The sequence below is a fragment of the Centrocercus urophasianus genome, unplaced genomic scaffold (assembly GCF_019232065.1).
Source record: "Centrocercus urophasianus isolate 14NV4802_14NV808 unplaced genomic scaffold, USGS_Curo_1.0 seq_14, whole genome shotgun sequence".
Lineage (NCBI taxonomy): Eukaryota > Metazoa > Chordata > Aves > Galliformes > Phasianidae > Centrocercus > Centrocercus urophasianus.
In genome coordinates, this window is record NW_024884586.1 from 37,762,504 (window position 1) to 37,785,378 (window position 22,875).

Consider the following 22,875-nt stretch of genomic DNA (forward strand, 5'->3'; position numbering starts at 1 on the left):
ATTGCACCTGGTAAAGAAACAGGCTTGCCTAATTTTACTTCAGTATTTCCATATAAAGAAAGAAATATCTCTGAAATTGGGCTACAGCTTGAGGAATGACAATTCATGCCAACAACAGCCTGAAAGACTATGTTCTTTCTTGTCTCAGCAGATCATAAATTACAACTGACATACCAAGCACTAGCAGAAAAATAGGTGAAAACAGTACACAATATCCCACTATCACTTTTGATAGTATTTTGTCGTCAGAAAGTAGTGTAGACTAAAACATCATTAAGCTGCACCTTCCATCACATCATGTAAAATTTGTAGAAATAACAACATGAATATTAAAGATCCATTCCAAAAATAGCCAATATGATGCAAACAGTATTTTGGAGGGGAGACAGAAGAGAAATCACTCACCTGTGCAATCTGCTTCCAGTGGTCAACCTCAGACTCAAGTCTAGAAACTTGATTGGACAATCTGTTTATTTCTTGTTGAGACCAGATTATATCCCCAAAATCCATGTCATCGCCTTCAAAACCTGAGGAATGTCTAACCACAGGAACAAAGGAGGCTGATGTAGTGGCTGGTTGTGAAACACCACCTCCCAACTGTGCTGACTGAGCAGCGGTCTGAAGTTTCTGCAACTGCTCCTGTAAAGCATTCTGTCGAGCTTTTAGATGGCTGATTTCCACCTGAACATACAGAATATAAGGCACCATTTCAGTAAGACTATCAAAATATGCTCTATTTGTACTTTCACAAAAGAATGAAATACAACTCCCTCCCAGCATAAAACAGTGGTCGTTTCCACTAGAAAGTAAAGAATAAAAATTCTAAACACTTCTGAATGAGAAAAGCAGTCACAGTTACAAGGAATCTCATACAAGACTCACACTAAAAGTGTTAATACTCTTCTGGTTAAGTATTTCTACATATATTTCAGTGGAAGTTTCTGCTGACATCTCAGTACTGAGATACCTGTATACTTTCACTATATTCACACTAACAGGCTGCACCAAATAAAGATTATTTCAAGAGTTAATTCAGATATGAAAATTAAACAACGTATGATGCTCCTCCAGTTACTGACTCAAGATAATGTGGTAACATCTATTTTATTCTGAGCATTTCAGTGTATTGCAAATGTGCTTACTTACAACAAACTAAAATTAACTCCCTGCCATATTTACATAAGAATTCTATTATTATAGTTAAAGAGCAGAATATTATATATCTCAAAATTCTGTTTCATCTTGTTCATCCATGTATTTACAAATAAAGCTGACATAAAGTTCATTTTGCAAAATATTCTAGGCACACTTGCACCCTCCTTCATTTACACAGCTATGAAAGCCCATGTTACAGAGCGGGCTATGAAACTGGAATGTTTATATCAAAGGGACACTTTCTCAAATTAGGAAAGGTAGCTCTGTTTCCTTTAATTTTACACTTTAAGATAAACAACTGCGAAATCCACAGACTATTTATCTGAGAGTTTGTTGACACTGCACCTTCAGAAGATAACTGAACTAGAAATACAGAGCAGTTAGTGTATCATTTCTCAGCGATCACAGAAATTGTGATACACAAATGATGTTCCCAGAGCTTTCTCTTTTCTCTCCCAGCTGCTGGCAGCTCTGTTAATATTATGCAACTCAATTAAATTCATGTTTTAGTCAGTTTCTATATACAGGAACAACCAAACCGTAACACTAACTCAGAACTGTGACTAATAGTTCTCCAGAAAGGGCACAGATACTGTAACTAAACAACAACCAAAGCAATACAACACACTGTAGTTGTACATACATCATTTACTTTGTATCATACCTCTTTCTGTTGCAGCTGATTTCGGTACTCCACAGATAACTGTTTTATTTGAAGCTCTGCTGCTTCATGCTTTTCCTCTAAGTCACTACAAACTTTTTTCAGCCTCTCGTTCTAGGAAAAATGAGAAATGGGTATTAGCAAATTCTGAACACAGAACCATAGAATCACTCAGGTTGGAAAAGACCTTAAAGATCATCGAGTCCAACCATGACCTAACCATGCTACCCTAAGTCTAACAACCCTCTGCTAAATCATGTCCCTGAGCACTACATCCAAACTGTTCTTATGGAACTAGAAAAATGTAAGCTGGATGAAGACTTAAAAAAAAAAAAAAAAAAAAAAAAAGCAACCAACCCCAAATGACAATCATCTAAACAGAACAGGCATTTTGCATTATTTCACTCCAAATACACAGTAACTATAACTTCCAAGTGTGGCCCCAAAACTCAAGATCACACCCAATCTTTCCACTTTCATACAGTGTGGTAGTTTGTGGTGATCAGAGATAAAGGCCAAGAAGAAAAATTCAAAGCTGAGTTACATGTGGAACTTAAAAATAGCCACGCAGCATAAACTGGGGCCAATATCCCTAACAGCCCAGTATTTCAACATTGGTCAGCAACCGTCACCAACCATCATAAAAAAGAAGCAGGAACTGTCATCTCTCCAAAACATTATCTAAGTGTTGAGTGTTCTTGAGAGCAGATGACATACATGAAGGTGGTTGGTTTACAGACATAAAGTCACAAGACCAACAACAGGATTGTGAGAAACAGCGGAAGAGCACAAGCATCTGTAGCTATGTCAAAAGGAGCATGAAGTGGGGAGACAGAAGGAGAACTGCACCAGTTGAGACAGACACTCACCCAACTTCAATGCCTGTAGCAAACGACACGCTGTCGTGTGTGGTTGGGCATTGCACATTTAGAGTCACATTTACAAAACGCTATAAAACAATTAAGTCTTTGCCAGCCAAAATTTAACAAAACTTAACAAGAACTGTGCATTTGCAAGCTCTTTACAACCAATCTACTGTAGCAGCGCAAGTTCTCAAATCAGTAGGAACAGTTGCACTAGTTAGCACAAGACGAAAACATGCACCACAAACACTGGTAAATAAATTTGCCCCCTAACCATGATGGCAGCTAGTCACCAAAGGAAAGTGGCACAATCTAATACTACTGTTATCCTTGTTTCTAGATTTTCACAAGGCTGAAGAACTCTGATGCAAAATTTCATCTTTACCAGAAACAATTTTTGTTTATATTTTTAATTACAGTAATGTTCTGAAATCTCTTACTTCAGACTTCTGTGCTGCGTTAATACTTTCTATTTCTCTGAATCTGGAATTGGACACGTGTAGCTCTGTTGCTGCATCTGAAAGAAAGGTGAAAATGTTCAGTGTTATTAACTTACAAAACAGTGAGCAAACATTACTTAAAACCACAGTTATTACTAAGTATCTTTTCTTTAGACTGCTTTAACATTTGTTAGCACCTAAATATGAGAAGTTACCTTTATCAGAACGCTATTGAAAATATTTTTCAGGCCAGAATTCTTCTGGACTTAATTTAGTTCTCTCCTATCAAGTCTTTAAGTCAAATCACAATACTAATGGAAAAGCATGAAATTAAGCTTAAAAATACGTGTAACAGTAGTTTTCACTGGGCTGTTACGTGTCACTGAGTCAGTTCTTCATTTAGGACTTTGTCCCTGACATAGCTGTTGCATGTGATTATTTCTCAATAATTTCATGTGAAGGTTCAGAACAAGGATTAGCTCCCTAAAATACATACAGTGGTGACTAAATTTAGTCAGGAAAATAAACAAACAAAAACCAACAGCTAAAAAACCCATACAACAGAACACCAACCTGTCCCACACGCCAGGGGGCACAAACCCTTTAAGACTTGTTGTCATTTACAAAGGCAATGCAGTTTGACCACACAAAAAAGTGCATTGTTCTCCCCTTGGCTCTTCTTTATTTAAAAGTCAATTTTCCTTAAATAACCTACATTTACTTCTCCCTTCTCCCAGGTTTAGTGAGTATAAATAGAACACTTCCTTTTATTAACGAGGAATCACAATTAATGGGCTAGAATGCAACCTCCACATTTTTTCAAAACTTGAAATAAACACAAATGTGCACCTAAATGCTGTATTTTATAGTTTCCTATACATTGTCTAAAACCAGTGTTGCTTGAGTGCTGCAGGAGCTGCAATACAGCCATTAAACTGAAGATGTTATCATCTGTAATCCACCAACAGCACCATGAGTTAGGCCAGCAGTCAAAACAGCAAACATTAAAAGACAGGGTAAGAGAACCACAGAATTATTAAAGATTGGAAAGACCACTAAGATCATCCAGTCCAAACACCAGCCCATACCTGAGACTGCTCTAGACCCCATCACTCAGTGTGATATCCAACACTTTTCTCGAACACCTCCAGGGATGGTGACACCTCCATTCTTGGGGCAGCCTGTGCCAGTGCCTCATTGGAAGGAAAGGAACTGCTCTAAAAGCGTTCTTAAGGCCACATGATACGTGTAGGCCTTTAGGGATCAGAGCACTTAGATGATGTTGGATTTTTACACCCCAGGTCAGTAAGCATAAGATCCCATACAAATGCACTGCTCCAAAACTGGTAGGAATTGAAAGCTGTTGCTAGCAATGCTAGCACTCAGGTACAACTGGAAGAACTGCTGATCATCAGCTCTCTTTCACGCAAACCAAAGCACAAATCTGTGAAGCAGTATCACTATTTATACTCTACTATAGCCAAGAAACCCAGCAGAAGACTGCACAACTTGGAAGCACAAGGTAAGTTTCCAAATGAAGCCAATACAGAATTTAGGATATAAAATAATTCAAGAGCATATCCTTCAGAAAAGTGAGGAAAAGATTTCTTCTCGGAATAAAGATCACTCTTGTGAGCATTTTACCCACACACCAAAAGCCTCATCTGCATCACAGTTCCAGCGTGAGCTTGCTAACACGATTTACGCAACACATTCGCAGTGTTTCACAGCTGCAAATAAGCCACGGTAGTTGAAATCCACACTCTGTAGAGAGAAGCACGAGCAGCTCTGCGTGATTGCTATTCTTTATGCCCACTGCAGAATACCCTCAGCCCTGCCAAAAGATCTGCAACAAAACCAAAAGGGGACCGCGGTCTGAGTGACACGTCAGACCGATAGCACCGCTGCACTGCAGCCGTATGAGGTCACTGCAAAAGCAGCTCATCAAACCGGGTCTGACACAAACGAGGCCCACGCAAAGAAAGAAGAACGTCGTGGACTTCCACGACGGACAACCCAACACTTCACTCTATTCAGAAACTACAGAGTAACCAACACAGAGCTGGCTGGCCTCTCCTACGGCAGCCTGGGAACGCGTTTGTTTATTCTCCCGATCCTGAGGCCAGAAAAAAACGCAGACCAAAGCGGGCAGGGGCGGTAGCTCCAGATAGCCCAGCACCGACCTCCTTCCCCCGACTGCCGGACGGGCCCGAGCCGCAGCCCCTCTTACCGCCCACTTCCTCCGCGCCCTCCAGCAGGATATCCTTGGTGAAGCTGGAGATCTGCCCGGTGAGCGAGGACAGGCTGCCCCCCACCTGCCCCAGGGACTGGCCGAGCCCCGAGCCCAGCCCGCCCAGCCACGACGCCATGGTTCGGCCGGCCGCAGGCCTCCGCGCTCAGCAGCTCCCGGCTCTGCGCCTGGCAGCACCAGCTTGGTGAAGGGGGTGGCCGCCTCCGCTCTTCTCCTCGCCGGGGAGATCGAAGCTCTTACGCGGGCTCAGCAGAGCGCTCCCGGTGAGCCCTCCGCAGGCGCCGTGCGCATCCCCCGGCTCAGCGGCTCCGCCCGGCAGCGCCGGCCGCTGCCACCTCAACGGCCGCCATGACACCGCCTGCCGGAGTACCATCGACAGCGGCCGCGGACGGCTAGAGCGCCCCGCGGCGGCCGGCGGGTAGCGGAGGATGCCGGGATCGTGGCGGAGGCGCGGGGGGCGGTCTGACGGAGCCGTGGGAGGTGGCGCCCCTTGCCGCTCCAGGACCGCCTCGGACAGCGCGTTCCCGTGTCTTCGCTGCTCCTCCTGAGAATCTTTTGCTGCCGTATCTATTTGTGCCTACTTAGACACTGTTGTGAAAATAGCAAACAGCGCTGCTGCCATTTTCCATTCAAAACAATGACAAAGGTGTTTTTTTTTTAAACCTTTTCAGCATTGTATACTTTATATACACAAAAACGGTGGAGCAATCTAATGCCAAAGATCTCATACTGAAAGTAGAGATGAAAACCTATTATTGAAAATTATTTCTAAACTATGCAACTATTTGACAAAAGGAAAGAAAATATGCCCATAGGAAGCTCTACGTGCAAGGTTTCTCACAGTAACATAACATTTTTCAAAGCTTGTATATTTTAAAGACAATCAAAGCTCTCCTGCTTTCTTGGACAGTTTTGTCTCAGTATTACACCCCTTTCCATTCAAACCCTTTTAAGTTCTCCCCCCCCCCGAATTTACACGGTGCCGTTACTAGGTGCAAAACAAACCATAAATGCAATGATAATTGCATTTCTCTTGAAATAAATAATGGAAAAGCACTTCGATTTTGTGAAAGTAGGCGCAAAGATGCACACGTTTAAACGCTTTCTGAAGAATGAGAACTGAGGAAGGAGGAGCACAGGTTGAATACCGAAAAGTTCTTTAATGCCAGAAATGCAGGCAAGGCACAAAGTACGTAAGCAGGTAAAAAAAAAAAAAAAAAAAAAAAAAAAAAAAAAAAATTGTAAAATAGTTCATGCTTCCACAACAGCCTGGATACAATACAAGAATGCTACTCATTCCTGTATTGTAAATAATGAATATTTGGACCTTACAAAATATTGGTCTTAACTTGAACAGCTGGTGATGTAGGTGCATGCGTAAGTCTGTCAGACCTTTCTCTTTAAATGATTTATCAGTACCTGAAGATTTCTCAAGAGTTTGGCTTGTTCAACATAAGATAGTAGCAGCTTATAAAATTAATTTGCTCATATTCTATCTATGCCATTAAAAATATTTCCAGTTACATTTTTTCTTTTCTTGGATGTTTTAAAATGTTTTATTTCTTTAAAGCCAACTTTTAAAGTTGGTAATAAGAATTGTACAGCTATACGTCTTGTAAATATGAGTTCTGGTGCTCCCAAACCTAATTCTTCATAACATTCATCAGTGAAAAACCCCATCTGTTCACTTTTATCCCTATGTTTGAAAGTTACTACATTCTAGAAAAATTCTCATTCTGCCTGGAATAACTTCAAAACTCTGTTGTTCATTTTTTGAAAGCCGAATTGTCAGCTTTATAATATTATGAATTGTCAGTTTTATAATAAAAAAAAGCAGCTTGCAGACAACAGTATTTGTCCAAGATAGGGAAATAGAACCACTTACTTGTGTGGGTGCTATTTTAAGCATAGTTCTTATCTCTACTGCCCACCCTTTTATAGATTCATAATAGCTGCAATAGTCCAATATTAGAATCCACTGGAGATTTAATATTGTAACGGTGTTTAGTACTCCAGGTGAGAATTTTATAGGCACCTTATAGTGTGAATTCTGCAAAGTAATCGCATATGAAAAAAAATAAACATTAACTCTAGCTGAAAATTACATTTAAACCCACTGCTCATGGTTTTTTTGAAGTTTGAATAGTGCAGAGAGCCCAAAGGTAGGAGGAATAAACCAGTATTCTATCAGATTAGCTCCAAGGCCAGAAAATTTTGTAAATACAAATTCATATCCTTAATACCATGCCTAACAACAACTGCATTCAAGCACAATTGTATTACTTCTTCATCCTGCCCTCATTACAAAACCATGAGAACAGTTTACAGAATTATACTTACGGACTTATTTTGGAAGCCACCTAACAGAAGTATCACTCATTCCCTACCACTTTGATTTCTATAAGCAGAACACAAATTGTGTCAGATGGATTGTGAGGAAAATAGTAAACATCTGTCACATGAATGAAGCCTGAATTCCCCTTAAATATCTTATTGCAATTAAAATAAATAAATAAAGGTATGCTCTTTAACATCAGACTTTGGCTTATAGCTATGTGGAAAAAAGAAAAAAAAACTTTTTCAGTTTCACTAGGAATAGGTTCCAAATTAGTAAATGCCACATTTATCAGCACAGTTCAAACACAGGGAGAAGTGTTTATCATTAAAAGAATGCACACAGAGAAAACAAGATCAGCTTTTTATTGACAATTTGGCAGGTCCACACATTTTGAACTTTAGAACTGGGTCAAAAAAATATGTTCTGTCAAGAATTAGTCTTTTGTGTTGATGCAATTAGCACACTTAGTTTTAACTGTTACCTCTGAATTGCTTGACTTGGCAGTTAAGCATACTTCACCAAACTTAACACTCCTCTGAATGCCAAACTGATATTTGTAGAGTGATGCTGTTTCTACACAGAAAGAAACATGGTTAGCCCTGTAATCTGACTCACACGTTTGTGCTTTTCAGGCACTGTTACTTTATAAGCGTCACAGGTTAAAACACTTGGGTAGAGTAACTTAAAAAAACAACATGAAAGTTCAAATGCAAACCTCCACACTTCAGTGATTACAAAAAACATGTACCAGGGGTCAGCACTGGGGCTCATCCTATTTAATATCTTTACTGATAATCTGGATGAGGGAACTGAGAGCACCATCAGTATGTTTGTAGATGGCACAAAGTTAGGGGTAAGAACTAATTATTTGAGAATAGAAAGGCTCTACAGAGGGACCTGAACAGGCTGGATAGCTGGGCTGAGACCAATGGGATGATGTTCAACAAGCCTAAGTGCTGGGTCCTGCACTTTGGTCATAACACCCCCATGCAACACTATAGGCTGGAAAGCTGCACAGCGGAAAAGGATCTGGAGGTGTTGGTTGATGCTCAGCTAAGCATAAGCCAGCAGTGTGCTCAGGCAGTGAAGAAAGCCAAGGGCATCCCAGCTTGCATGAGAAACAATACAGCCAGGAGAAGCAGGGAGGTGATCCTCCCTCTTTTCAACTCCAATTCGACTCCATTGAGTATTCAACTCCAGCGAGGCTTCATCTCAAGTACTGTGTTCAGTTTTGGGCCGCTCACTACAAGACAGACAGTTGGGGCCCTAAACTACATCCAGAGAAGCAAGTGAGGAGTCTGGAACACAAATCTTATGAAATAGCTAAGGGAAGTGGGATTGTTTAGCCTAGAGGAGGCTCAGGAGACACCTTATAGCACTCTGCAACTGCCTGAAAGGAGGTTGTGGATCAGGCTCTTCTCCTAGGTAACAGGGACAGGATGAGAGGAAAAACCTCAAAGTGCTCCAGGGGAGGGTCAGATTAGATAGCAGAAAGAATTCATTCTCAGAAAGAGTGGTGAGATATTCAAACAGGTTACTCAGGGAAGTTGTGGAGTCACTGTCCCTGAAGGTGTTAAGAGAAAGGGTAGATGTAATACTGAGGGACATGGTTTAGAGGGCAATATTGGTGGTAGGTGGATGGACTAGATGTTCCTAGAAGACTTTTACAAGCTTTATGATTCTATGATGTAATTGTCACAGGTTAGTTAATGCAATTCAAGGGAATTTTTTTTTTTAATTTTTAAATATAGGACCACTATACTATGTAGCTAAAGAAATGGTATTTTTATGATATTCTTGTAACAGAAGATAAAAGGTCCAAGTTCTAGTATCAAGTAAGTATTAACAAGCTCTGCCAGCCTACACCTATTTATTAAAAGGAGAGAGATTTCAGGATCAGTTTATGGCACAACAAAGGAAGGGAAGTTAAAGTCGTGGATAATTTGCAAACAAGCAAAGAGATAACTCACTGCTTTACATACTCCTCTTCTGTTTTCAGTTTCATATAAATTTCAATCAAATCTACCTCCTGAAAAATATAGCATTTCAAAATGGCATTTGCACACGTGTGACTTCTCAATGCCATTACTTGGCTGTATTACTTCAGCACATTATAGAGATTACATGTGCAGAATAGGATTATATACAAAACAAAATCTTAAATTTTTAAAAAGTAGTGCTGTCATGTCAAAATTCACATCATACTACACATCCCAGCAGTGGAAATTCAGGAAAACAGAATTCACTCTATATGTATAATATAATATTCTAACCTATCAAGAAAAACCATTGCTGTAAACAAATATTTACTGGGAGGTAAGAGCCCTTTCAAGTAAGTACTACTTGATGCTGAATGCATACTTCCATTTAACTACCATTAAGTTCTTATACTAATTTTATATGTCACTATTGTGCAATGATACTACGTTAGGATATTTTGATATAGAAATTTGGGTTTATTTGCAAAAGATATTCTTAGAATGCCTATGCTGTTAATGCATTGAATACAGCTTGCATACTGTATCTATAACATATTTCCACATAATTTATATGTAAACAGAATTTGTATTTCAAGCACCATTTAGTAAAATGAAACATCAATTTCTGCACTAAGTTGGAAGTCAAGTTCGTTCACCCTATCACACATTCATCCTGGGTATCAAAACAAATGTGCTACAACGAATAGAATAATCTCTCTCCCATCCTTTGCTCCCTGTTTTGTGGTTTTTTTTTTTGTTTTGTTTTGTGTTTTTTTTCTTTTTCCTCAGCATCAGAAACAGCATGATAAAAACTTTAAGGTGCATGAGTAAAGGCCATTCCTGAAAAAGCTACAACATTCTGACCGACAGTCAAAAAGCATTTCAGAAAGAGCACCCACACAGACATAAATATTCATTCTTAGAAGAGCTACTTGCACAGAGGTCATTGTAGACTGCAGGAATGCAACTTATGTGGCATTGATTTTATGGCACCCAGATCTTCCCCATTTTCCTTTCTCCTCGACTCAGTTACAGCTCTATGATACTAAAAGGCCAGAATTAAGGGTTGAAGAGGAAAGGATAACGCAGTATAATCATAAAAGAAAACCTGTTTAACCCATTGTGATACTTTCATGATAAAAACAGTGGTATAACCAGAAAGAATATTAAAAAAAAAAAACAAACCTAACATTAAAAAAAAAGTTATTTACAAAAAGACAAAATGGCAAAGCAAAAATCCTACCTCAAGCATGAACTTGGAAACTACAAGTAAAACTAAAAGTAAAACCAGAAAGTGTTAGAACATCAGAAGCACTCTGGAATCTTTCAGTGAATGTCATGATCTACAGTACACTGGAGATTTTCTGTTTAATTGCCAAGCAATACATTTACAGATTTAGGTTTCTCCTGCAGGGTGGGTCATTTCAAAAGCGGACAGCAGGACCAAAAAGTTGACATCAAGTCATTTGAAGAACAAATCACAGAACAAGTTACCTAAGATAAACAGAATCTAGTTGGTTGGTTTTTTTTTTTCCCATTTGAAGTGTTTTCTTATATCTAGCAACTTATGAATACAATTTATTACTTCTATCTATTTTTGTATTAGTATGGAAAAAAAGTGGTTGATACCAATTTTTGGCACCTTTTGTGTTCTCCATAGAATTTTTCAAAACAAACTTTTTTAATGCAAGTTACAGCTGCTACATGTGCATGTTTGATCAAGAGTAACGTAAGTAACTTCAATACTGTTACTCTTGTAGTAGGAGTGCTATGGTTTTCTAAATTAGTGCAAACTTTTCATATTTGCAGATTCCCTCTAAACTCTGAGCTCCAGCCAACCTTTCATTCCTGCTTCCAGAACTCTGAAATGAACCCAGCTTGTGCAACATCCACACAGTAAAATTGTAACGGAGACATAGTGTTTTGACAATAGAGGGAAAAAATTACGATGTCATTTCTTCTCTTCTGTACTCAAGTGGTTTCTAGCAGATTCCAGCGACATATTCATAGCTGCTTGAAGCATGTCCTCCTCACTCATATCACCTCCTAAAGAAAACAGATGTACACAAATTGTAATAAATGCACAGATTCAGCTCTCGACTGAATCTGTAATTAACTGCTTTCTTTGCTCCTTTTGTCCATACCTACTCTGTCCCAGCCAAACTAACAAAAAGCACAGCCAGAGCTCAGTCTAATAGTTCACCCTGGAACAGGGTACTGACATTCACAACAAAAGAGACATTTCAAGAAAGCGATCCTTCCCTTCTGCCAAAAAGAGTAATGACTGTGATGCACAGTCTGAACCACTGCTGGGGTGAGAAATAAGGCAGGTAAGGAAAGCGAGGAAGCAGAGCACAATACAAAGGTAAATAAAATATACTGACATATATTTATTTACAAAGGTAAATAAAATATATTTTAATGTTGGAAATAAGTTTAAAAAACATTACCTGGATCAGCTTCCAGAGTGCTTGAGTTTATAGTTGGTTTATCATGTAGCTTCAGGGTCAGATCCTGCTGTTCTATCTGCTGTTGCTGCCTGAAATAATTATAAATTTAAAGAAAAGTAGAATTAAGATCTGTACAACTCCTATATCATGTCTATTTCATTGTCAAGGAAGGCCAAGAGTTAGATGTATAAGGTGCCGTTCGAAATACAGACCCACCCACACCACCTCAAATCTGTTTAATTGCTTCCTCCACTAAGCCTCACATAGGGATAGCTGATATTCCAAATTACAGGCCTGTTTTCCAGAATTCAGGCATTCTGCATTACTATCCTCTCATGCAATACCTATCACCTCCTTTCTGCAGCATTTCTCCCTTATCTAAATTTCCTCCATCACTGGGAAATAAGACAAGCAAAGACTACAATAAAACCACAAATACGTATTAAGGCAGCGCTCCAGAAACAAAAAAATGAAGTAGCATCTAGAAAATCTTTGTGTGATGTTCACGAGAGAAATCATTTCCAGAAGTCTTAGAGGAAGAGTATTTTTCAGGAAAATAATTATGTAAATTATTTACAGCAGTAGAAATACTCTACCACATTTATTTGCTTTCCTTCATAAGACTGATGGCACACTACTAACAGATCCCCTCTTATTTACAGGCTTCATTTCTTAAGAACGCATGGGAATAGCAAAATTCCAGTACTGCTACGAAAACAAGTTATGGGTTAAAATCAAGCTGGATCTCTGAGAGAAATCCACCCACAGCCCAAAAGCACTGAACAATAAGACATTTACTTCCAAATGCAGATTTAGTTTTCTATCAGCTACTTTACTTTTCAAAATATGCTTGTCTTCTCCTGCGCAGATCTTCTGAAGAAGGAGAGTCTGTCTGACTGGTGTGTGGTGGCTGAGAAGCATTCTGTGGTAATGAGTTTGAGAACTCATTTTGACGACTACCTAAAAATCAGAACAAGCCATATCCTGCTAATTACAGTAAAATTATAGCTCACTTTTTAAATTTGTTTTTATATTAAGAAAAAAACCCAACCCAAACACATCATTCTTCACACTTTATGAAAACAGACTTGTTAGTGAAAGAAGCACCTAGGCTAAGTTCACTGTCACTTTCTCACCCCAGAATTGATTCCTTTCACTCATCCCTCCCTACTTGTTCTTGCCTCCTAAAAATCAGTGTTAATGTAGAAGTTGTAACTTTTCAAACAGCAGGAAGGAGACAGATACAAGTTTGGATTATCCTTCTATGCCTCAAAGCCAGTCTTTTCAGAGCTTGAAGCCTGCTGAAAACAGCTGTCTGAAGCTGATTTCAGTAGCTGCTAAAGTGCGAGCAGCAAGAACACTGCAATTTAAAAAAGCACTGTACCTTGCATGCTGAGTTGAATGGCTCTACGAAGATCAGCTTCTTCATCTTCCATATCAATTTCCTGCCTACTTAAAGCCAGAGCTCTTTGAAAATTCTCCTCATCTTCATCTAACATGCTTGTCCCATCAAAAGGATGGCTAACTTCTATCGCTTGGTCCACATCACTTCTAGGTAGCCTGTGAAGTTGATACATTTATAATACTCAAACCACAATCGTGCTTACCTCTACTGAGATTTAAAGTAGTTTGTGCTGACTCAACTACTTATATTTTTAACTTTGACAAAAAGTGACTTATGAAAATCAGAAATATTTTCTTATTTCTATGCAAAAAAAAAAAAAAAACATTTTGAAGGAATTGCAAGTATAGTTTTCAGCTATAAAAATGAAAATACCAAAACCATGAATATATGCTTATAAGTTGATGAGAATTTATTTTACAGGAGAAACTTCAAAAGCAAAAGTGCTATGGAAAGATATGAATTTTATTTGAACCTATTTCAAGTAAGACAGTCAAACCCACAGATAAAAGTGTACATGGCCTCTCCTCAGGAACCTTTGATGATAACACTACAGCAAAAGATCCTCTGCAAACTATATGTAATTTCACATCACTGCCAAGTAGCTTACTGTTTTTATGACATTTGTTTACAACACCATAGTTTATGAAGTGGAAGTAATAATAACAAATTCATTCTAAATTAATTCCTCTGAATTCTTCTGTCATAAGATACGAAAGATTCCTTTGGCCAGTTTGGGTCAGCTAATCTGCCTAGCTAACCTCCCAGCTGCTTGTGCTTCTCCCCCAGCCCTTCACTGGCAGGACAGTATGAGAAGCTGAAATGTCCTTGGCTTTGTGCAGCACTGCACAGCAAGAATTAAAACATCAGTGTATTATCAACACTGTTCTAGTCCCGGAGCCAAAACACAACATTATACCATACACTATGAAGAAAATCAACTCTGTCCCCGTTGAAACTAGGTCATCTACTGATTTGGCTTTATAGTGCCCAATAGAACACATTGATCTTGAGGTACTTCTAATTACATCTTAAAGGGTTTGTTTCCACGTAGGCATTAATCATGGAAACAAATCTTACTGAACATTATTAAAAGTAAGTCTGTTTACCTTACCTCTGGTCTCTTGACTGCGCAGTCTCTTCTCCAATTAGTTTTGGTCGCTGCACCTGCTGAACTCGAATCATCTGCAACAGCTGATCAGCCTCACAGTCTGGCAGGTCACCTTTTACTACAAATATGGAATAACCTGAAAAACAGAAATCATAGGTCTACAGCATTAAGCTGCACACGTAAATTATGTGAAATGTAAGCTTATATGGAATACAGTGGTCTGCAGTTTATTAAAATTAAGGCTCAAACTCTCATTACACGAACTTAGTTTCATTATTGAAATAGTGAAATAACCCAAGGATAGTTAACTGAATACATAACTTCTAATAAATAATGATTACCTGCTTTTAATTAAAGAGACTTAACATCTGCAAGTTACTATTACCTTCCTGTTGTAATTGTGCCAAGAAAAGTGCAAGATATGTATCTGATATTAGCTCTGGACCCATCAAGAGAGAGTTCAAGTTAAACCACTGCAATTAAGAAAAAAAAAGTTTGAGAGAACCAATTAGCATAAAGATAACTCAGTTATCCATTTCTGTACATTGTGGTCATTTTCTAAAATAAAATAAAATCACCAAATAAATAAATCATCAAGTTAGAAGTCTATAGAAGCATAATAACTATACTGCTCAAAGTTTCCCTTCAAAATCTCTTCAGCTAACAGGAGATCTGAAGCATGTAAGTGACTGCATGCTCTCTCTCCTTTCTGAACACTGGTAGCAGGCAAGCAGACCAAAACACAAATCTAAGGATGGCAGAATAATCACTTCAGGCATGGTTGTAAAATACTCTTTCTTTTTTTTTAAACAGTTCAGGAATACATGAAGAAAGAAGTTCTAAAGCTAACACTATCTTAATATATTTGTAGTTACAGGAAACAGAAATTGAATTCACTGTATTAATTAAACATGCTGCCTTTATCAGATGATGATACTGCGAATTATTGTTCACATCTCTGGGAGATAACTTAAATAGTTATAAAAATGAACTTAACATTTAATATGCCAGTTATGCATGTACACATTACAATATGGGTCACAGATTATTTTCAGATGCCTGAAGACAATTATTATATATATTTTCACTAGGGAGAAAATAAACTCAATATGTATGGCAAAATGGTCTACCTGGTGTATTCCATTTATACAGCAATCAATTTGAAGAATATTTTTATATTCCATACCCATTCAACATTACCAATTTGAACGAGAACACACCATTTCAGACAGAAGAGTTTTATCTCTTATCACAAAAATTCATCTGTCTGCATAAACTATCAAATATGCAATTCTACACTTGCAGTCAGGGCCAAACTGTAATTCACCTGGTGAATTCAGAGTCAACTATCTACCGTTCAAAGTCAGCCAAAAGCCCCTGTTCCACTAAGATAAGGTAAAGAAAACAAACAGCGTAGGAATGGGGAAAGAATTAAAAAGTTATGTGAACATATGTGACAGACAGATTACTGATAAACTATTAGAGGTGTGGAGGACAAAAGTTTGGAGAACTAACTGCTATAACTGTAACAGAAAAGAAACAGCTGAAAGCAGTAAGTCAATCTGTTTTGTCTCTCCCTTCTCATTACTCTCTAGTGAACAGAACCTTGCATTTTCTTTGTTTGGCTACAAACCATATGAGAAAACAAATGCATCCCCCCTCCAATTGAACATGTTGTAGGCTAGAACAGTGTCTCAAACAAGTTTCAGCTGGCTATAATTTTTACCAGGGAGCTCATCCAACCCTTTAAAGGCCATTCAGCCTCTTCAATTTTGAATACACCAAAAAAATGCCTGTAAACAATTATCAGCCAAACTCTCGAACTGCACCAGAACTGTGGAATTTAGTTTGCTTATTCATGGGCAAAATTACAGTTCTTTTAAATTGGATGCCAACATAAGTAGTCACCACTTGGAACATCAAATGGGTAAGTCAACTTCTGCTTGCACTTTTAGAATTTGAATGCTTATTTTATGGGACACTTTCTATGACAAAAAAAAAAAAAAAAAACAGAAACAAAAGCAACAAAAAACAAAAAAAAAAAAAAAAAAAATACAAAAAATCAACTCCAAAACACCACACCAAACCAATTAATTTATGTTGTATAAGAGCTTATGCAGTACAATCCAGAACAATCATCAGTTACTGAAAAAAAGACTGCACTGGCATTACAGATCTGTGTGTGATTTGTGCTACTATATAGGTACTATGCATATGTATGGCTGTTCTTTACCTTTAATAGTTATTTTCTGCTTATAATACAGCTGCTTCAGATTGATTTTTACAATAGTGGAAAGTTGTGATTCTACCTTGCCCAGCCTTATCCCTTGGATACCCTTAAATACCTGCAATTATTAATATTCATTAGTACAACTTTCAAATCATAATTTTTTTCTGTTGTTTCACACATAGAAAGAAGGAGAGAACTCAAGAGGTCACAAGGACTGCCTCAGCTACAATTTCCTATAGAACAGCTTCACTAGGGAAATGACCCTAGGACGTTTCCCCAAACTAAAATTCGAGGGAAGCTGCCTGGCATTTGATATAACAAACATTTACTCATTTATTTATATCTACTATTAAATCAAATTGCAGAAAAAGCCTGCAAAAGGCCAACACATGGTCTACTTGAAACCACTTCTTCCACCCCCATTCTGAAGTCAATTTTTAAATAAAAAAAGACAGTGTCACCTGTTTTCCTAACTTTCGAACTGTAAACCAGTGTTCCTTATAATTACAAATAAATGATTTTTCATTTCTGTAAAAAGAAAAACAAAAGGTATAGATAAAATTAAATAATATTGAGTGCATATTAATGTTTTCAGTTCTTTGCCACCACTAATTTAAACTTACAAAACAAACTTTCAGTAATAAAACTGTTGATTTGATGCTACAGAGTACTCATACTGCTTTTATAACTTATAATATTTATGAAATTGTCTTTTTCATCACATCGGCATTACTGAGATCTCATATAGTTGTGATGCCACAGATACTGAGATGTCAAAGGCACAGAGGAGAGGTGCTCATATACACCCTCAAAAGAAGAAAAAATATCAAAGGATCAGCGTGTAAGAAAACAAACAAGAATGCAACAGAGCTTAAATACTGATTTTAAAGAAATCAATAACTGTTTTTCAGTATTTTTCCTAAAATTAAAGGAAATCGTGCTTAAAAAAGGATGACAACAAAAATTCTTACATAGGGTCGATCCCAAGCCTCTGATACTCTGGGCTGTTGAAGAGGATTAGTTCTAAACCCCACACTTTCAAGGCATTGCTTATAACCTGTCAAAACAAACAAACGAACAAAAAACCAACAACACTTTTTGAGTCAAACCTATCCGATCTAACTTGAGCAAGAGCAACCATTTTAGCTGCTACAAACACTTCTAACGTCCTCATAAAGCTTTCATCTCAAAATCCTGCAGGGAAAATTAGGAATCACATTATTCAAAATGCCACCCTCATCAACCTACATGCAAATATAACATGCCTACCATATCTAAGGGGGAATATCAAAGTTGTGATTTAACTAAGACTTGTTAATAAACTTACTGCTGTAAATTATAGTTAAAACATAGTCAAAGCTATAATTTCACCTCCCACAGCTACTGCCTATGTTGTCATCTCTCTGTTCTCCACACACTGCTCTGTTTGCCCTCTCCTAAGTACAAAGTCATCTATCCCCACAGTAACTATTTGGCATTTGCACCACTTGAATGTCACATCATCAAGTCAGTTTCATTAGTACTGGCTTACTGATAGCATTTATATAGAGCTGTCTGTCCATCAAGGCTTGCTGATCAATCTAAAGACTTACAGTTTCTACTGTACTGCAAGCAAATAGCTGTATAACAAAACCCTGGAAGTCACTATGTCTTAAGGCTTCTAAACAAGAATCTTCTCAACTTATTAGAATATTCAAAGTGACTTTGATAGATAATCAGCAAATCTGAAAATAAGAGGTAACTACCAAATTCTTTTACAATAACTCTTAAAGCTACTTGCGGTAACGCTGTAGAAAATTTTAAATCAGCAATTCATCCTCCTTTCTGTCAGCCAGTTACACAGCAAGCACGCTAAGCAGTGACAGGACGGAAGGGTACAGAATGTAAGGAAGCATTTTCTATCCTGCAGCACTGAAAAGCACCTCTAAAAGAGAGAGACAGCTAAAGGTGCAGAATTTTGTTAACAGCTCCAGTCTTGACACAAGACCCAGGTTAGTGTTCAATACCACCTTTTTATTCTGGTTAACGTATTTCCTATTATTTTCCCATTCCTTTAAACGCAAAGCAAAAAAAAAAAAGCAAATAAACATTAAAAAACCACAATTCAAAGTGCCCTGAGAGAACTGTAAAAACTGGAACACAGATACTGCAGCTTCTCTCATTCTGCAAATCATGGCAATAATTCTGTAACCACTGCCAAAGACTTTACAGTCTATCATTTGCAAAGACGATCTCAAGTCTCTTTTTTCACCTGTAGCCCATAACCAGCAATTTGGAAAGCAAGCTAAATGCAAGCAGGTGTGGTATCACAACCGAGGGAGGCTATGCTTTGACTCTTTATTTAAAGGCCCATAAACTGAATCACAGAATTGCTCAGGTTGGAAAAGACCTTCCCGATCACCAAGTCCAACTGCACCCAAACCATACTACCCTAAAGAACAAACACAGGTCACCATTGCTCTTAATGTAAATCAAGATTCAAGCCATTAAGCCTGTAAAATAGAAACTAGATAATAGTTCAATGTCATTTAAATTATATGACAGCACATATATTCCATAAAGAAAAAAAAATATGCCAGCATAGAGCACTGCTTACTTGAATTGAGAAGAATCCACTGTCATCCATGTTTACAGAAGGCTGCTGCTCAGCATATGAGGTTGGGGGAAAGAAAATTAAAAGTCGTGTAAGCATAAAAGTTCAGAAAGAATTTCACATAAAAAAATACAACTGTATATAAATAAAGCGACAAAATATATTCTACTCTGCATGCTGATTACAACACCTACTTAATAACTTAATAATACTTAATAACTTAATACTTAATAACTCAAACCTTCAAATTACAAATATTTACTGCTTAAAGCACAGACAGGTACAGGTTACCATCTCTACCCCTGGCTTACTAAAACAAATGGTCAGTCTCTTACTCTTCTCCTTGCCATGCCTGACCTTCCTATCCTTAAGATGAGGATAACATAGCTCCTGTAGAAGCACTACAACGTTGTAGAAATAACATTTAAAAACCTCAAAACTGAAATGCTTGAAAGGAAGTATCAGCAAACTTCCAAATGTCAGCAATAGAAAATGAACCTTTTGTAACTATGAAAGAATAGGAGGCCTTTGCGACACAGTATTAGATTTTATGCAAACACCATGCAATGTCAAGTTCAGATTTTACCTGTAAAAATGTTCTATATTCTTCGCTAGACACTCCTCCCTCTGCCATTCTCATTCTTTCTTCCTCATCCAACTGCTGTGCAATGGAGGATAACTCAACAGGACTAAAGTACTCTCCTTGCAGCAAATTATTCAGACAGTGCTGAGCACACAATGAGCCTTCTTGCTAATATTGGAAAAGGAGAAAAATAAAACAATGTCAAAACAATAACAAACCGATGTTAATGATGCGCTCTGCAAAAACATTCAATGATTGTATTCCAGCAAACTTTTCCTCCAGCCCCCACTCCCCAGAATACTGTATTTTTTTCCAGATTTGTAACAGCGTGAGCAGTAGAATACATTCCTCTGCTCCTTAAATCTGATGACAAAAAAGAAAACAAACATTACATTTCCTGGAAGAAAATAAACTCCAAGTGAAAATGTTTTGGGAAACAGCATAAAAATCACCTACAGCTTGTCCAATTCACACAAGTACTTTACAACCATCAGGAGAACGGATTCTGCTCCCTTCAAATCATCACCATATGAAATAGGAAACTCATTTTCTTTTTTTCTTTTTTTAATCTTCAATTCCCAGTAACATTCTCCACAAGAGATGCTCTTGCTCTTTGTTAAACTTGTGCTCCCTGTCAGGCGTGGCCATCAAAAATCTGCTTTCCACATGTGGCTGAAGAAAAACAGAGCATTGAGACTTTGAAGAAAAAGAGGACTTCACAAAAAGAGAAATTACAGTTTCCCATGAAAAGCAATCTCTCTCTAAAAAAATAACTAACCTACAAGCACAAGACAGTTTAACACCAGTTATAAAAAGCAGCTCTCCTCTTTGTTTGTATCAACGTTCGTTTATACTAAACATTAAGAACATACATCAGAACAAACATGTTGGAAACAAAACAAAGTCTTCAAGGAATCAAAACCAGCCTCTCACCTCTGCCAAAACCTACAGAAAGTAAGAATCCAAAAGCGTGCCTTGTAGGGATATTATTTAAACGTCCACTCTTCCAACATACAAGTCAGGAGCACAAACCTCCTGCGGTCTCCCTTACAGCAGGAGCCCTAGAACTTCAGATTACAGTACTTTCTGAGGGCATCATCACTCAACTGAACACTGAGTTACAGCTGGACCAGCTGTACAGCCAAGGTACAATGGAATTCTGAAACCTCATCTTCCACAGCTCCTCCAGCTCGTGTTTATCCCACAAGAAACTCCAGACTAAACAGCAACTCCTGCCCTGTTGGGAGCACATTCCTGCTGCTGGTCCCACCGTACAACTAAAACAGGGGAACTTGCTCACAGTCACAGACTGTTTTCACCATAAGCATGTAAATAATTAGGAACAAATCAACCCTAAGATACCTTCGAAAAAAATGAGCTGCATTATAAGCTTAGGCCCTAATTTCTTTGAAAAGGGCCCCTCTGTACTTGCACAGAAAAAAATTCATCTTAAAAATAAAATGACAACCTGTACATACTGTAAGTGCATAAAACACATCTTTTTATTTTGTAATAAATGTTAACTGCAGTATTTCTGTGCAGAGAATATGGTATTTTTCCATAATCTGAAATCCCCTTATTGAAACCTATCCTGGTTTCAACAGCTGTCCTGCTTTCAGTGGTTTCAATCACTCAGATCCTTTAAGAGAAAAGGCCAATTTTTTAATAATAGGGGCTCAAATCTGCAGCAGTCCTACTTTTTGCAACTGTCACCCTCCTGTTACAAATGATACACTGTTTCAGGTCTTTGTTTAGTTAAAGGTATACCAATTCTTTGAATGTAGTATGCTTGATCATTACAATTTCCGCCGTTTATTCCAAAAGTACAAAGCAGTTTACTGATAAACCCTTCTTTCAGTTGCCAGGTTGATACGTGAAAGGCTACAGAAAAGGAAGGTATGCACTTTTGGTTAGAACTCATTTTCTAGTCCCAGCTGGAAGTTGAAGCTACTGCAGCATGGGTTATAATGGCTGAAATCCAGCTCTTACCCTCTGAACAGCAGCTTCATGATGTTTGCCACGTTTTGCTACCCAAATCCAGCTTGAAAGAACACTCTTCATGTTCTACTACTGATGTAAAAATAATGATATATTAAAAAAAAAAACCAAAAACCAACAGAATTGTACAGCTAGCTCTTTTTATTTGTTAACTAAACCAACTACTACGCATAAGAACAACGGCTAGAAATCGGTATCACCTACAACACAACAAAGATGCAGAGTCATTGGCAAAGCAGGTGAAAAAGAGAGCTGTACTGCAGTAACACAGAGCTCGCACACAGCCCGTACGTGAGAGCCCTGGCGAAGCGCAGCAGTTTCCAGAAGCATTTCTTCTCCAAAACAGGAAGCGCCGCTCAGCACGCGATGCGGGCCGTCCCTCCCAGCGCCGTTCCCGCCGGGCGGCACACCCACACCGGGCAGCTCCGGTGGCGGCGAGCAGCGTGTTAGCGCACGGAACTCGGAATGCAGAACCGCCCCACGTCCCGCTGCTCGCCTCCGTGCTCGGCCACAGATGAGAAGCAGCAGCTTTAGGCCATACCTGAGCGTACCCAACAACTGCTACGGAGAGCCCAACGCGAGAAGTCCCTGCGGAGGACATTCCCGCTTCCACCCCGCCAGACGACCGAAGGCGCTGCATATGCGGGACGCTTCATCAAAACGCCGGACCCACCGCGACCACTCACTCACCCGCTCGTGGAATATCGACTCCATGTTTATTGTCAACGGCACGGCCTCCGCCTCACATGACCCGCGCAGCCAATCGCAGCTTGCCTCCGCTCGGCCCCGCTGAGCCAGGCTGCCGCAGCGCCCCCTGGCGG

At 38.6% G+C, this 22,875-nt stretch overlaps 2 protein-coding genes across 8 annotated transcripts in view; both read right to left on the reverse strand.

Annotated features, from left to right (window-relative positions):
* Positions 1 to 5,638, reverse strand: part of TRIP11 (thyroid hormone receptor interactor 11) — a 28,507-nt gene extending 22,869 nt beyond the window's left edge. Inside the window, exons 1-4 of the mRNA XM_042814310.1 lie at positions 5,350 to 5,638; positions 3,120 to 3,196; positions 1,820 to 1,930; positions 406 to 681 (exon numbers count right to left, since the gene is read on the reverse strand). Of these exons, the coding sequence (XP_042670244.1) occupies positions 406 to 681; positions 1,820 to 1,930; positions 3,120 to 3,196; positions 5,350 to 5,488 (603 nt within the window). The 5' untranslated portion in view covers positions 5,489 to 5,638. The remainder of the gene's footprint in view (positions 1 to 405; positions 682 to 1,819; positions 1,931 to 3,119; positions 3,197 to 5,349) is intronic.
* Positions 5,639 to 8,051: 2,413 nt separating this feature from the next.
* Positions 8,052 to 22,841, reverse strand: ATXN3 (ataxin 3). 7 transcript variants are annotated; one of them, XM_042813901.1, is made up of 12 exons: positions 22,745 to 22,841; positions 20,060 to 20,224; positions 19,477 to 19,521; positions 17,852 to 17,937; positions 17,342 to 17,408; positions 16,960 to 16,995; positions 15,036 to 15,123; positions 14,654 to 14,786; positions 13,522 to 13,697; positions 12,974 to 13,097; positions 12,138 to 12,226; positions 8,052 to 11,733 (listed from the first exon to the last, which is right to left on the reverse strand). In XM_042813901.1, exons 1-12 carry the CDS (start codon positions 22,766 to 22,768, stop codon positions 11,639 to 11,641), a joined length of 1,128 nt encoding a protein of 375 aa, XP_042669835.1. In that variant the 5' UTR covers positions 22,769 to 22,841; the 3' UTR covers positions 8,052 to 11,638. The 7 variants fall into 7 exon arrangements, with proteins under 7 accessions (XP_042669835.1, XP_042669831.1, XP_042669829.1 ...); XM_042813897.1 differs by lacking the exon at positions 16,960 to 16,995; XM_042813895.1 differs by lacking the exons at positions 16,960 to 16,995; positions 22,745 to 22,841 and adding an exon at positions 22,596 to 22,736.
* Between the last annotated feature and the right edge of the window lie 34 nt (positions 22,842 to 22,875).